Genomic DNA, 14085 nt, shown 5'->3' with positions numbered 1-14085 from the left:
TGATATGTGATACTCGAGGGCTTTTTTCTGGTAGGGGGGCTACGAGGGCAGTGAGTGACAGCTTTGGACTTGGATTTGGGCAGAAAAACTTTGAAGTTTTGACTTTACAGAATGTCCAAGTCGAGTCCAAGGTATTTTGGGTATTAGAGACACAAAAAACTAGGGCCTAGGTGATTTATTTTCAAGGGTTTGCTTTTTAAAGAAAGGAAATTAAAGTCAAGGAATATGAGATACATTTTGTGTGTCTAAGAATTCTAATTAATTCCAAATTCCTATCTCATTGTTGGAGAAATCCTAGAAAGTGAATTTTTAATTAGACAAGTGTGTGAATGACAACTTGAAGCTTCCTCTCAGCTGAACCCTTTGAAAGTGCTGTATCCACCCTCGCAGCATCATGCTGTGGAGGCCCCCAGAAAGTGACACTTACCCTATCTTATCATCTGTCTGAGTTTTCCGAGTGTCGCCAGCCTTGCTCGCCTGCCATGTTGAGATACAAAGTACATGCATATTTACACAATTCGCTGCAGCTTCTACGCTTTAGCAATCAAATTACTGGGCAACAAGAGCACTGCGGCTGCTACGGCGTGACAGCGTGAAAACTGGAGCATTGTTTGATTGACATTTGATTGACAAAAACAGTCACGAACACAACAGCAACAATGGCAACTAGAACACAAGCTCACGCATAAACTAACCGCCATGGGAATGGGAAACTTTCAGCGGCGGCGGCATTCGAAAAAAATTGTTGATAAAATTCCAGAAAATTGGCGCCAGCAAAAAAAAATATTAGATACTTAGAGCTATAGGGAATGGGTTGCAAAAAAAATGAGAAAAATAAGAGACAGTGGCAAATAATTTGCTTACGCTGGAAATTAACGCCTTCAAGTTAATGGCTAAGAGCAGCAACAACAACCCGGCATCTGCCCATAAGGCAATCCAAAAGCTAAAAAGCCGACAACAAAACAGCCTTCGTTTATTATGCCGCTCATTCATTATTATTTGTTGTTGTTGTTTTGTTGCTTTGTTGTTTGTTGCTGCGGCGAGTTTAAGCGCGCTGTTTGTAATTAATTTCCGTTTGTGTGTAGCCGCAGCAAACTTGGGCGCAAAACTTAAATAAACCACAGCAGGAGATGGAGACGGTAGGTAGACGGTGAGCGGGAGAGTCGTCAAAGCCAAGTTAACACACACACACTCATGCCACGGAAATATGGCCAAGATATGACGATTAATAAATGCTCTAGTCTGAAAATGGGAGGAGGGTTTTGAAGGAGTAGGACTAGGAAAAAAAGTGTTGCCTAATTTTTGGGGGGCTTTGGTAAAGTCATGGTGAGTTTCAAAGTCTTTCCTAAAAATTACACTAATAGGCAGAGGATTTTATATAATTCAGATAATATTAAATGTCTTTAGTTAAAGTCAGAAACTAAAACACAAATATAGGCAATAAATAGAACCTGCTATTTTAGAAATTCTAAATCTATAATTCTCTCTCCCTTTGAAAATACTATTTTCCGTTCAAACATTTACCAAGCTGATATGTAATTTGGTATGCCCATTTGAGGCTTATAGAGATACAAAATCCAACAGATAAAAATGCCCAGCAAACCCGTTTTCCGAACACGTTGCGAGCGGCAGAGATGAAGGCCTCCAACAAGCCGACACGCGCTGAGCTGGGTCTGAGCTGAAACAGACCAGGGGAACAGGGCCAAAAAGAGGCAGGGGTAGCGTGATTTAAGCCAAAAGGCAAAGGAGGGGACAAGGGCCAGGCCAAGAGGGCTCCAAAGACGGCCGAGTATCGGACAAAGGCACGCTCGATCTGCGAACGTCGATGTCGGCGTTTGTTTCACTTGATTTGTGACATTAAAGTAAAGTTATAAAAACGCCGACAAATCAAGATCAGCGATCAAGAAAAAACTGCATTATCCATTCGCAAATAGATTCGATGACGTTCGTCAATGTTACATTTTTTGCTTTCTGCCATGAACTTCAGACTTTGATAAGTCCGAAGATTGGGAGTCGCCACTGGGAGTCGTGTAACTGTTTGGGTTGGCGCATCGATTATCGGCTTTTAATTAAACGTTACCACACTCTCCTCCCCTATACGAGTAGATCCCCCTTCCAACAGTCTAGGCCCCAGACTGCCTTTCAGACCCACTCTTTGGCTTCCCCTCGAAAATAATTGCTACTGGTATTTAGCAAGCGTTCCCCTGATAAGATTTTGCCTCGTGAATGGTGCCGGTAAAAATAAAAAACAAAATATACGCTAAGAAGCATACAATAACAACATCAAAATAGGTAACAAAAAATTTGTGGTGCAGATTTCTTGGCCTGATAGTGAATAATTTTTTAGGACCCGTTTGATTTTGCCGGTTCTATTGCCCCGCTTTCGATAAGTACCTTGCCAAATTGCGGTTGTAAATAGTAGAGTGTCAGAAAAATATTATAAAAAAAGGAAATATAAACAGAGGGTGACGAATAAGTCACAAATTAGAAAGCACTTGAGTTAATCCACTGATCAGACGGATGATTAAGGAGATTGTGAAGTAGTTCAGATGAAAAATGAATGGAATAATTTTCAAGTTTCTATAAATATTTCAATATCTCAAGCTAAATCATTTCTGGATCGTGTCTGTTTGGATTAAACATTCTATTGGATAGCTTCTGGTTAATATACAGCCAGATACTATAATTTTCCTCGTGTTGCTTTCCAAATATCTCTGCTTTTTGGCATTTGTTGATCTTTATCGTCGAGGGTATGTGACTTCTTCTTAATTGCCGGCCGCTTTTGTTATTGCCAGTCGGTTGTTAGCGTCAAAAACACTTAACTTCATTAACACTTACATGCCAGATACGAGATATCTGGCCGCAACTACTCGCACGCAGCTTTTTCAGTTTATTTGGCCGCCTTTTTCCATCTTGGCCACACAAACGCAATTATGAAGTGTTTTATCTTTGGCTTATATCTTTTCTTCAACGAAGACCACTCTTTTTTTGTATGTGTCGGCCCATCATCTGTCCAATAAACTGTTTGTTGCCAGGCTGAGTTTGACCAAAAGTTTTCCAGTTTTCAGGCATTCATTAGCTCTTAACGTCTTTTTTTCTTCCTTTTGGCTTGGTGGGCATTTTTCAGTCAACTTTTGTGGCTTTGTGGATTATCTGACGCGGATGGTCTTAGGCTTTGTGGAGTGTTTGCTTTTCGTTACTTGGCTTGTGTACACCTTTTCTAATTAAAGGTCGACCACTTGATGTGCCTGAGATCTCGGCGACTCCGATTCTTGATTCTCGATTCTCTGTTCTCGGCCGCTTTGTTTTGCGTTTAATTATCGCCTTTGTATTTCTTTTAGCTTTTTTTTTTCAGCTTCGTTTTTTCCCCCCTTAGTTTTTTTGTATTTTTTTTTGAGCAAATACCGCAGCCCATGCCGACGATCGTGGCGCCAAGATAAACCAAAAGAACATGTTTTGCTCTCAAGTGGCCGACACAATGGGAATCGACTCGGTTTTTGTTGCTGCTGCCTTCTGTCGATTGTTGCTTTTGTTGTTGAGTCATCAGGAAAGCATTTCGGCGTCTGATATGAAACATGCCGCCTTGCAAATTAACTTTGGCCTAAGCCACTCCAAACAGATATAGGCGCAAATTGAATGGCGACTGCCCGAGGGCCCAGGCTTACGTGACTCGCCGATGACCTACAAACAGAATTTGCAGTATCACATGAAAGTATCCAGCAGGGCTAGGTCTTTGAGGAGAAACCTATGTTTTGGCCAGTCTAACAACTCTCTATAAATGCATTCACAAGCCCTGAAGTCTTCAACTTAAATCTTCAAACAAGTAATTCAAGATTGGATTTGGGGAAGTGATGGGTCCGCCCTCTGAAACTCCATCTCAAGCTTACTACACGTAGCCCCTTTAAGACTGGCGGGCATAATGAATTGAATTTGTGCATTTGCGTAATGTGTGCGTAGAGGGCCAAAACGATTAGACCACTTCAATCCCTCAGACGCACCGCAATGGGCTCTCAAACAAGTCAGAGGCAAAGGCAAAGCCCAAGCCCAAGGGCTCAACTCTACCTGAGAGAGAGGTGAGGTCACAGTGTCGAAATGTGCTCGGCCACAGCCTCATGAATTTTCTATGATAAATGGAACGTCACGGCCTGCGGCTTATCTATCAAAAGAAATACAAGCAAATTGAATGCAGCCTACGTGGCGTATGAGTAATGTGTGCAGAGAGCATTTTCATTCCCAGTTTCCCTTCGTGGCTCAATTAAAGTGGCCCTGCTTGGGAGCATTTTAGGCCTAGTTCATAAAACTTTTCATTAGCATAACCATATGCTATATACGATTTAATTCCAGCTGTGTAATATTTGTGTTATCATGTCCCAGCCGAGAGATGCTGTAGATAAAAGTCGTACCAGCCGAGATTTGCATAATTAATTAGTGAGCTTGTGACTGGGCTTTATGGTGCAAATCAAAAATGCGCATAAATTCGATGAAAACGTTATAAATTGTCCGTAATAAAACACGAATTTCCGAAGAAATATGTTTCAAGGCATAGAAAGCAGGTGGCATTTGACAACATTTGGCATGTGATTTTGAAAAGAGGCTATTTTTTAATAGGAAAGTGATGATGACTTATTTAGATTTAAGGCTGAATTAGTAGATATGGCTTAGTTTCATTCTTTGTATTTACAATTTATATAATAACACAAGTACCTCCACCGCCAAGCACCCTAGATTTTCTAGAGTAGTAACTGGGTCAGCTCCCCTGACTGTGTAAACAATTCCAGCACTTGGCAGGACTCAACGACTGGCTCATTTCCCTGGCACTTTGGCTAATTGTCTTGAATTGTCGCCACCTCGGCAACTCTTTCGCACTCCCTACCAGGCCCTACTGCCTCCTGTCTTCTGTCTCCTGTCGGGGGGATTGACAACAAAGGCAACTGGCATTACCTACAAAGGCGACCAACAAAGTATACAAAACGGAGACTTGGGACTGCTTTGCTTGCATAATGTTCATGCAATTAAAAGCCATGTCCTCGGCTGAGCTGGAAAACACTGAAAATGGGCGGGGTCCTTGGCAAGGACGCGACTCGCACAAATGAAAAATGGAAAGCGAAATGAAAAATGGGAAATTCAAAAGCACGGGGCATAGAAAACCGGGCTAAAACCGCAAATTTGGGTCAGCAGGCGAGAAGTGGAAATTTTCCTTCTCATTTTTTCTTCTTTTTTTAATTCAAGCGCGCTAATTAATTAAAATGAAGCAGATACAATGGAGCCAGGAATGGCTAAGAATGAAGTAAACGGAGTGAATTACTGCAGAGTGGGAATGGGATTTGTGTGTCAAGTGGGATTTGCGCTGCAGTTGCCTATTATTTTTATTCCTTTTCTCATTTTTGAAGGGGAAAGAGTTATTAAAAGAGAATTTTTATAAATTTGTATGATTTCTAGCCATTTTTAAATTATTTTTAGCAAAGAATTTGATTTAAAAATTCTTAAAAAAATACTTTATATACTTGAAATATTTAATACAAAAAGAAAACCACTGTTCTTTATGTTACTGAACATCAAACGTTGGCGGGCGTTGCAGTCCGATTCACTTCGCTTTGGTGCGGGCTCACGCGTCGTATGAGTAATGAATGGGCCGAAAGCAACCGCAGACCGTAGACTGCTCATCTCCCGGTCTCAGCTTTCAGTTTTCAGATAATACTGTAGCCGTTTCAATTAAAAATGAAAGAAACCAAACCAAGAAACAAAAAGACCCAAAAAATAAAAGAAAAACTTTTGACTGCGCCGCCGTTGCCGCTGCCGTTGCCGTCGACGACGTCATTAATTAGGAATGCTCTCCGAGCAGCCGCCTTTCAAGTGTCTCGAGGGGATTCAAAGAGATCCGATATAGCTGAGGGGGTACAGAAGAAAGGGGCTAAAGACCGCATGGTGGCGGGGTGGTCGGTAGGGAAAAGGGGTCGGCATTGGCCGCCTGGTCGCCAACGCTTTGTGTTGGCGTTGAGGCATAAACTTTTGTGCTGTTGTAATGTGCTTTGTGCAAATTGCAAATAAATTGCAAGCCGCCAAAGAAAAGGCACACTGTGAAAAAAATGTGTCACTATGATATACAAAATTATATAAAGTATTTAAAGAGACAGAAATTGTTTGTCAGGATTGTTTCCTCTATTACTAATCTTCAAATGGTTAGTTTTCTTGTTTGTTTGACTTTATTAGGTATTTGGAATATAAGTAATAGATAATCTTACAGTTTTTTCAGTGCATATATAGTAAAAAAAACCGACAAAGTCGAGGGGATATAGATAGCCAATGGGCGAGGGGTGACAGAACTGTTTTGATGTCCGCCAATTTCATGCCACTTTGCATTTTAATTAAAAGTCTCCCACCCCTTTGTGTCTTTGCAGTCCAGGAATGCACCACAGACTCCGAGGAGTTGATGTACCACCAGGTGCGAGCCTCCTCCTCCTGCAGCGCCCCGCCGGACCTGCTGCTGGTCAGCGAACGTGACAATAATATACAACTGCGATCGCCGGTGGTGAACATAATCACAACGCCGCCGGGCAATGCCTCCGTCGGCGGCAGTGGCAAGCAGGCCCAGCAGCACCATCACCAGCCCCTACCCCACCAGCACCAGCATCACTCCCGGCATCAGTCCGGCAATCCGCAGGATGTGAGTAGCGGTGGCAGCCACAGCAAACATTTGCGCATCAGCAGCAGTTCAAATGGCAAGCACGGAAAATATTCAAATATGCATCAACAGCAGACGCTGCCGCACCAGGACGAGGATGCGGTGGACGCAGCAGCTGGCATGCAGCAATCACACGGCGGCCACGCCCACTCCCGACACCTGCACCACCACAAAGAGGAGCGCATCCGTTTGGAGGTAAGTCCACCACCAATCATCTCTCATTACTCCCAGCTCCCCGCCAAGTATCCGAGTAAATTATATCTGAATTTCGAATGCCAACATTTCATTTCAATAAACATTTGTTTTTATAGTTCATTCCGATTTCAATTTTCATCCATTTGTTAATGAATTTATGGATGGGATTTGTCTTGCTCTCATCGTTTCATAACGTAAATATTTATGGGTCAATTAATTTCAGTTAACTCTTAATGGGCAGTCCCATTCCCATTGAAGTTGATTGGAGTTAGGATTAATGAATTGGATTAAATTTAAAATTCAATAAATAAATAAATTTATAATTTCAGAGAGAAAAGATTTCAGAGTACTAGAGTATAGGATATATGTAGAGGATATAAGAATTAGAAATAAAACCATTTACAAACCCAGGGTATTAAGTTTTCTTACTTCGAACACTTGTTTTCAATTATCCAACCAATAGCTGGCTTATAAATACATGACGATAAATTAAATGATGTTTGCTTTTCCATTTTTCCACTCCCTGGCATGATCTGACCCCCAGCCAGGTGTTTGGTCAAGTTTAATCAACTAGCTGCGCTGTTATTATCGTGTTAGCCCGGCCATAATTCATGACCCACTGGGCACCGAACGCACATCGCCCATAAACTCAACATTTCAATGTGCTTTTAATTAAAATTTCAATGGGTTTCCCCTACACAGTTCCCACTCTCCTATACATACCCACCAAAAAGAATATAAAATCGAGAAAGAGGGAAAAAATATTTCATTAACACAAGGGCGCCGCCAATTTTCCATTACCACCCACTGCGGATGAACATTCTCTGTTTCGGACGTCGGGATATGTTACGTTCTGTTTGGTGTTCTACTTGTGCCCTGTTTTTGCCAAAAACAAAAACACACAAAAAACAAAAATATCAAAACATTAAAATTCAATAAAAACCATTAAAAGCAAAACAACAAACACGAAAAGCACTCAAAGGCAATTAAAAAATCTACAAGCCAAGCAACAGCAGCAGCAGCACCAAAGGAAATTATATTTATTTATATGCGACTGGTGGAAGTTGAAATTCTCGTAGTCCCGTAGTGCTGCTGTGTTTTTGCCGGCACTTTATCAATGGTAATGGTCTTCTCCCCTCACTGGACCCACTCGCTGCACCCCGCCGATTTGCCACGCCTCCCCAAACGGCGGCTGCCCCCCCCTGGAGTTTGGCTTGCCAGGGACGTGAGGGGCGGAAATTAAATATTTAGTCAAATTATGGCCACAATTTTCGACTGGTTTTAGTGGCTCGGAGTTCCTCTTAATTGTTGTTTTTAGTGGCATCTGGCTGTGGCTTCTGGTTTTTTGCCCCAGTCCTTCTCATTCCAAGCATGTTGCAAGTGCAACACCAAAAAAGTTGCATACTTTCGGGGAGAGCATCCTATGTTTCGTTCAAATTTAGCTGTGAAATTTTTTGATGTTCCAGAAGTTTATTAGTACAATTTTTTACTGAGTTAGTTTGGCAGTAAAACAGGCTTATAGTTTGTTTTTTAAATTTGTGGCCAGAAGTTGTGAAAAACCTATGGGAGGGAGCGGGTATTTTATGGGTATCTATTTTTGTTGTTTATTCAAAGTGCTTTGATGGACTGGGACTCTAGATTGTCTCTAGATGATAAGAACATTAAAAAATTATTATAAGTTAGATTAGTATTTATTTGTAATTCTGAAAAAACATAACAGGAATATTAAAGGTTATAAGAATACTCTTGTTATAATTTTCTCACAAAAGGCTGAATATATTTTCCTGTGATTCCCATTTATTGTTTTATTTTAATTAATTCCCTTCTTGGATAGCAAATCAACTCATGAGTTTTAATCAAATACCAGTCACTTCTAGAGAAACCTTTTAATTAAGGAAACTAGTTTACACTCTCGAAGGAAAATGCAATTATCCAAGAATGTCTATTTGATTTGAATAAAATGCATTTGAAATTCGAAAATAAAAGCTTGTTTATTCTGGAGGGAAATAATCAAAATAAATAGTTTCCAAACGATTAGTTAAAAGCTCTCCTTGTTTTTTGGCAAACAATAGAAATGGCTTGAGAGAAAATTAAATTACCAAAACAATGTTTATTTTGCACACTTGATTTAAATCAAATCCTAAAGCTCATCTGATTGTGACTGCGAGTACTCATTTTGGTCCTTTTCATTCTCATTTTGTACGAACAGGAATTCACCTGCGACGTGTCCGTGGAGGGCGGAAAATCATCACAGCCGCTGCAGTTCTCGTTCACGTTCTACGACCTGGATGGCCACCACGGCAAGATAACAAAGGACGACATTGTGGGCATTGTGTACACCATATACGAGTCCATTGGCAAGTCGGTGGTGGTGCCCCACTGCGGCAGCAAGACAATCAACGTGCGGCTCACCGTCAGTCCCGAGGGTAAATCGAAATCGCAGCCGGTCGGTGTGCCAACCGGATTCAGTAGTGGAAAACTGAAGAAATTGCCCACGGGTCTGTCGGCCATGTCAAAAACCGTGGGCGGTGCAGGAGTCGCGGGACTGGGTGGGTCAGGTGGTGGTGCAGCGCTAACGACATCCGCCGGCAACCGCCGCCAGCATCGCTATCGACCTCGCAAACTGATTAAGTCCGATGACGAGGACGATGACAGTAACAGCGACAAGGAGAAGGACACTGCCCCCACCACCACCACCACGTCCGAGCAGCCTAGTGGCAGTGGTGGCAAGTCGTCGGGGAAGAGCCATCATCACCAGAGCCATCAGGCGTCCAGGTACCATCAGAAGAACAATGCCAAAGCGGAGCAATGCTGTTCCGGGGAGCAACACACACCGGACAATGGCCACAATACCTACGAGAATATGCTGAATCTCAAATGCTGCAAGCCGGAGCAGGGCACCGATCTGGTCGACTGTCCTTCGCAACGCCACTCGCACCACCAGCAACTGCGGCAGCAGGACATCTACATGAAGCAGGCCACCCAGCGGGTCAAGATGCTGCGAAGGGCGCGCAAGCAAAAGGTAGGCACAAGGTAACAAGCGAAATCATGGCAAAAACAAATCCAGACCTAATCCCAAATAATTTGATTGCTGCCAGCTTAACCAGAATGTTGCATGTTGTATTAAAAAATTATTATTTTAACAAAAAACATCATTTAATAATTGTAAAGAATGCAAATAATTTTTAAAAAGATTTTAAAGGAAGATAGGTACCTTTTGGAATTGCAATAAATAGTAAAAAATAATATAAAACTTTAAATATTTAAGGTTAAAGGTATAAATTTAAAAAACATCCCTCAAGTCTGGCAGTAGTTTCACCTCCCTTGGAAAAGAATCGCCCTTTTGTTTTTGTTATACTTTTGTTGCTTACCACATGCATTAATTACAATGATTTATTATTTTCCTTTATTATTATTTAATTAAATTTTCTTTTATATTATTTTTTTGGTTAACTCATCGTCATCAATCAAACTCGAACGCAACCAACAGTATCAGGATCACTGCCTCGAAACGCGTCAGCGCAGCTTGTCGGTGGGCAATGATTCCTCCTGGCAGAACCGTCATCTGCAACCACAAGTGGTGCAGCAGGCGGCTGCCACCACGCCCACCCAGTCGCTGAACCACAAGAGTGCCTCGGTGTCACCACCGCTTGTTGGCGGGGGTGGTGAGGTGATGCTCGATGGTGTGCAATTGCGTCAGCCACGCCCCCAATCCCTCACCCACCAGCAACATCAGCAGCAGCAGCAACAACAACATCAGCGGAAATCAGCCGAGTGCTGGAAATCGGCTCTGAATCGAAACGATTTGATTAGCATCATCAGGGAGAGCATGGAGAAGAACCGCCTGTGTTTTCAGCTGAATGGGTAAGCTAATCCCGCGATGAATTCACCCCCGAGCCCAAAATGATTATAGGCTGGAGAATCAGCAAAAATCAAAGTCATCAATGCCAATCCCATCCCAGCGGGGTATGACATTTTTTGGAAAATAAAAGCAACACGAATATTCACTGAAAATATGTCAAATTGAAAAGTGATTCATAATTGAAATGGAAGACTGAAAAGGATTCTTATAGCTTAAATTTAATACTAAAATTTAAATTATTGAATCTCAAGTATTTATATAAAATTTATTTTAACATTTCAAATGAGATACGTTTATTATTAGTTGCTTTTAAGATTTGCATTTTTCTTAATGTTATTCTTTTGAAAATAATTTTAAAAATGTCATACCACACAAAACACCTTCACCATCACAACTCATTCCTTTAAAGTTTCCTTTTCCTACTTTATGGCGAACCTTAAACCTCAAAAACCAAAGTATCCTGGTTCAAGTAAAAGACTAATTGGTGCCAAATTATTTTGTGCTTTTTGCAGAAAACCCCAAGCCAATGTGAGTCCCATACAACAACCACAACAACAACAACGCCAACGCTGCAATACGGGCTCGAAAATACCAACGTTAATTGCCAACCACAGTCCGGGTCCGGTTCAATCCGGCCTGCAATCGCCGCTCAGCTGCAGTCCGCCCTTGGTTACGGTGGACAGCAACAACACCAGCAGCAACACCTGCATTCCGGCAGCAACACCGGCAGCCAACGAGGGCAACGGTGGCACCAACCAGCACAGCAACCATCACAGCAACCACCACGAGCATCCCCAACCTCACATACCCATCTACCACCAACAGTTGGCCATTAATCCGGCCGTTCTGGCCGCCCAACAAACTCACAATACGGCCCACAACAAACTGAATCTATGCGGCTACGATTCCTTTCTGCATGCCACCATTTGTGGCGGCGGTGCAGCCGCCCACTCGCCCCCACCCACGCCCAGCAACGTGGCCACAGTGCAACCGATACCCAAGAAGACTGCCAAGAATCTGAACCTATTGCAGGGATACCAGCGACTGGGCCAGCAGCACCTGAGCCAGCAGGATCAGCAGCCCCAAAGGAGCAGCAAGGACTACAAGAACTACGGCAATCTCATCTATGCCAAGCTGAGCGAGCAGCTGCAGCAAAAGGAGAGGGAGCAGAGGCGCAGTCAGAGGCACAAGTTCCAACTGCAACAGAAGTTGCAGGAGCAGCACAATCAGCTCAAGGAGCTGCCCCAGTCCGTGGAGCCGCGTCCGCCCACCTCGAACTCCAGTTCCGGCGCGTCAAAGATCTACGGGGATGCCCTGGAGTGCGCTCACCTGCTGGCCAGCGAGGAGGAGGATCTGCCCCCCAGTCCGGTGACCAGCACGCCCCGGAAAGTGGTCAGCACTGACACCTTGATCGACCTTAACGACGATGTGGGCGAAGCTGTGGCCGAGGCTGTCACCGAAAGTGGCAAGCAGTTGCTGGAGGGAGTGGAGGAGGGCCAAGCCGCGGAGGTGGAACTGGACACCAGTGCCTCCAGCTCAATGATCCATCGCTATGTGCACGAGCACATCCACCATCACTACCACCACTTCAAGGAGCAGCAGGATGTCTAGACATCGATTGAAAACTATAAACTATTTGAATGTTGCTTGTGTTTTGCAGTCTATTGATTAAGGTAGCGCCAATTGTAATTTAAAATTAGCATTTATCAACTAAATCCGAGAAACTAGAATCAGAAAAAACTAAAAACAGAAGAAACTATTAATTGAAAATGATATTAGAGCCAGAAGCTAAGATAAATGAGTTTGGCAAGGGAACTAATTAAAGATAAAGACACTAGAGTCTGAATATTTGTGTTATACTATTTAAATTTTTAAATATCTAAATAATACTATCAAAAAAATAAAAAATTAACAGAAAGAAAAACCTAACCTAATGTCAAAAACTGTTTAAAATCCATATTTTCCAAAAGCCTTTTTCCAAACTCATTTCTCTTAGCTTGTCAAGGGGATTTCTTCGGAACCAAAAACACAGAGTCTGCCAGACTCGAAGACTCTTCCGTAGCCTCTGCAGCTTACGCTAAATAATTTAAATTAAAAACAAAAAATTAATGCGCCTTTTGCCTTAGAAACATTGGAATCGCCGCTTCGCTATGCTACTCAACCTAGCAACATGTTGCAGCAACACATATCACTATCAGATTCATACAAAATCCGCTGGCAACATGTCGCCTCAAGCATTTTGTGTTGCTGTGTGTGTAACTCTGTAAACTATTAATGGGGGAAACTAAAAAAAACATAAATAATAAATATTGTTTAGTAAAAATTATTAACTGAAATTGTTGTCTATGATATAAAAAATTTTATGCGCCGCTTTTAAGTGTAAAGACAGACGGATTGCAAAGCTGCAACATGCTGAATCGAATGATAAATAAATGGACTATCAAGGCCGCCAGTTTTAAGTTAACTATATCGATCGTGTATATTTATGTTATCTAAGCCAATTAATTTAAATACTATTTTTAGTTTGTAACACTAATCCCCCCACAAAAACAAGACAAGCAACAATGCAACTTACACTTAAAGCACAAATTTTAGTTCAATTATTATTTTATACTTGTGTTTAATTCGTCATCTTTCAATCAATCGAGTTATCAATCCAATCAATCAAATCAAAACAAAACAAGCACAAAAACAAAATGCATTTAACTCTTATTTAAATAAAAAAGACTGATTTCCAATTAAACAATATATTAATTGCATATGAATAAAAATATATATATATAAATATATATAGACAATTTATGAGAAATACTAAATAAATTATTGAATTGCTAAAATGGATTTTTCAAGTGTTTAAATATTTGTGTGTTTGAAAAGAATGTTGGGATAAAGTAACGCCCATATGGCCCACAAAAATGTTTGTATCTTCTCCAATTTTGATCCGATTCTCAAGCTGAGTACCTTTTACGATTTCTAGATTGATTCCCCATCGTTCTGCATCAAAATCCTAAAACAAAATATTTTTAAAATTTTTTTTGGGTTTTCCTGATAGGATCCCTTAAAAATGAGGACTTTCCCCATATGGGCCACAAAAATCTTTGTATCTTCTCCAATTTTAATCCGATTCTCAAGCTCAGTACCTTTAACGATTTCTAGATTGATTCCCCATCGTTCTGCATCAAAATCCTGAAGCAAAATATTTTTAAATTTTTTTTCATTTTTCCTGATGGGATCCCTTAAAAATTAGGACTTTCCCCGTATGGGCCACAAAAATCTTTGTATCTTCTCCAATTTTAATCCGATTCTCAAGCTCAGTACCTTTAACGATTTCTAGATTGATTCCCCA

At 41.5% G+C, this 14085-nt stretch overlaps 1 protein-coding gene across 2 annotated transcripts in view; it reads left to right on the top strand.

Moving 5' to 3' along the window:
* The window catches only part of LOC6493655 (protein naked cuticle), a 40387-nt gene extending 27802 nt beyond the window's left edge, over window positions 1–12585 (top strand). The window contains exons 2-5 of one of the 2 annotated variants that reach the window (XM_001958134.4): window positions 6399–6877; window positions 9087–9899; window positions 10368–10741; window positions 11252–12585. In XM_001958134.4, coding sequence (XP_001958170.1) covers window positions 6399–6877; window positions 9087–9899; window positions 10368–10741; window positions 11252–12350 — 2765 coding nt within the window. In that variant the 3' untranslated portion in view covers window positions 12351–12585. The remainder of the gene's footprint in view (window positions 1–6398; window positions 6878–9086; window positions 9900–10367; window positions 10742–11251) is intronic. The other variant, XM_014908995.3, reaches the window with a different exon arrangement.
* Window positions 12586–14085: the final 1500 nt, after the last annotated feature.

The sequence above is a fragment of the Drosophila ananassae genome, chromosome 2R, assembly GCF_017639315.1.
Source record: "Drosophila ananassae strain 14024-0371.13 chromosome 2R, ASM1763931v2, whole genome shotgun sequence".
Classification (NCBI taxonomy): Eukaryota; Metazoa; Arthropoda; class Insecta; order Diptera; family Drosophilidae; genus Drosophila; species Drosophila ananassae.
This window is presented reverse-complemented; position numbering and strand designations above follow the sequence as displayed.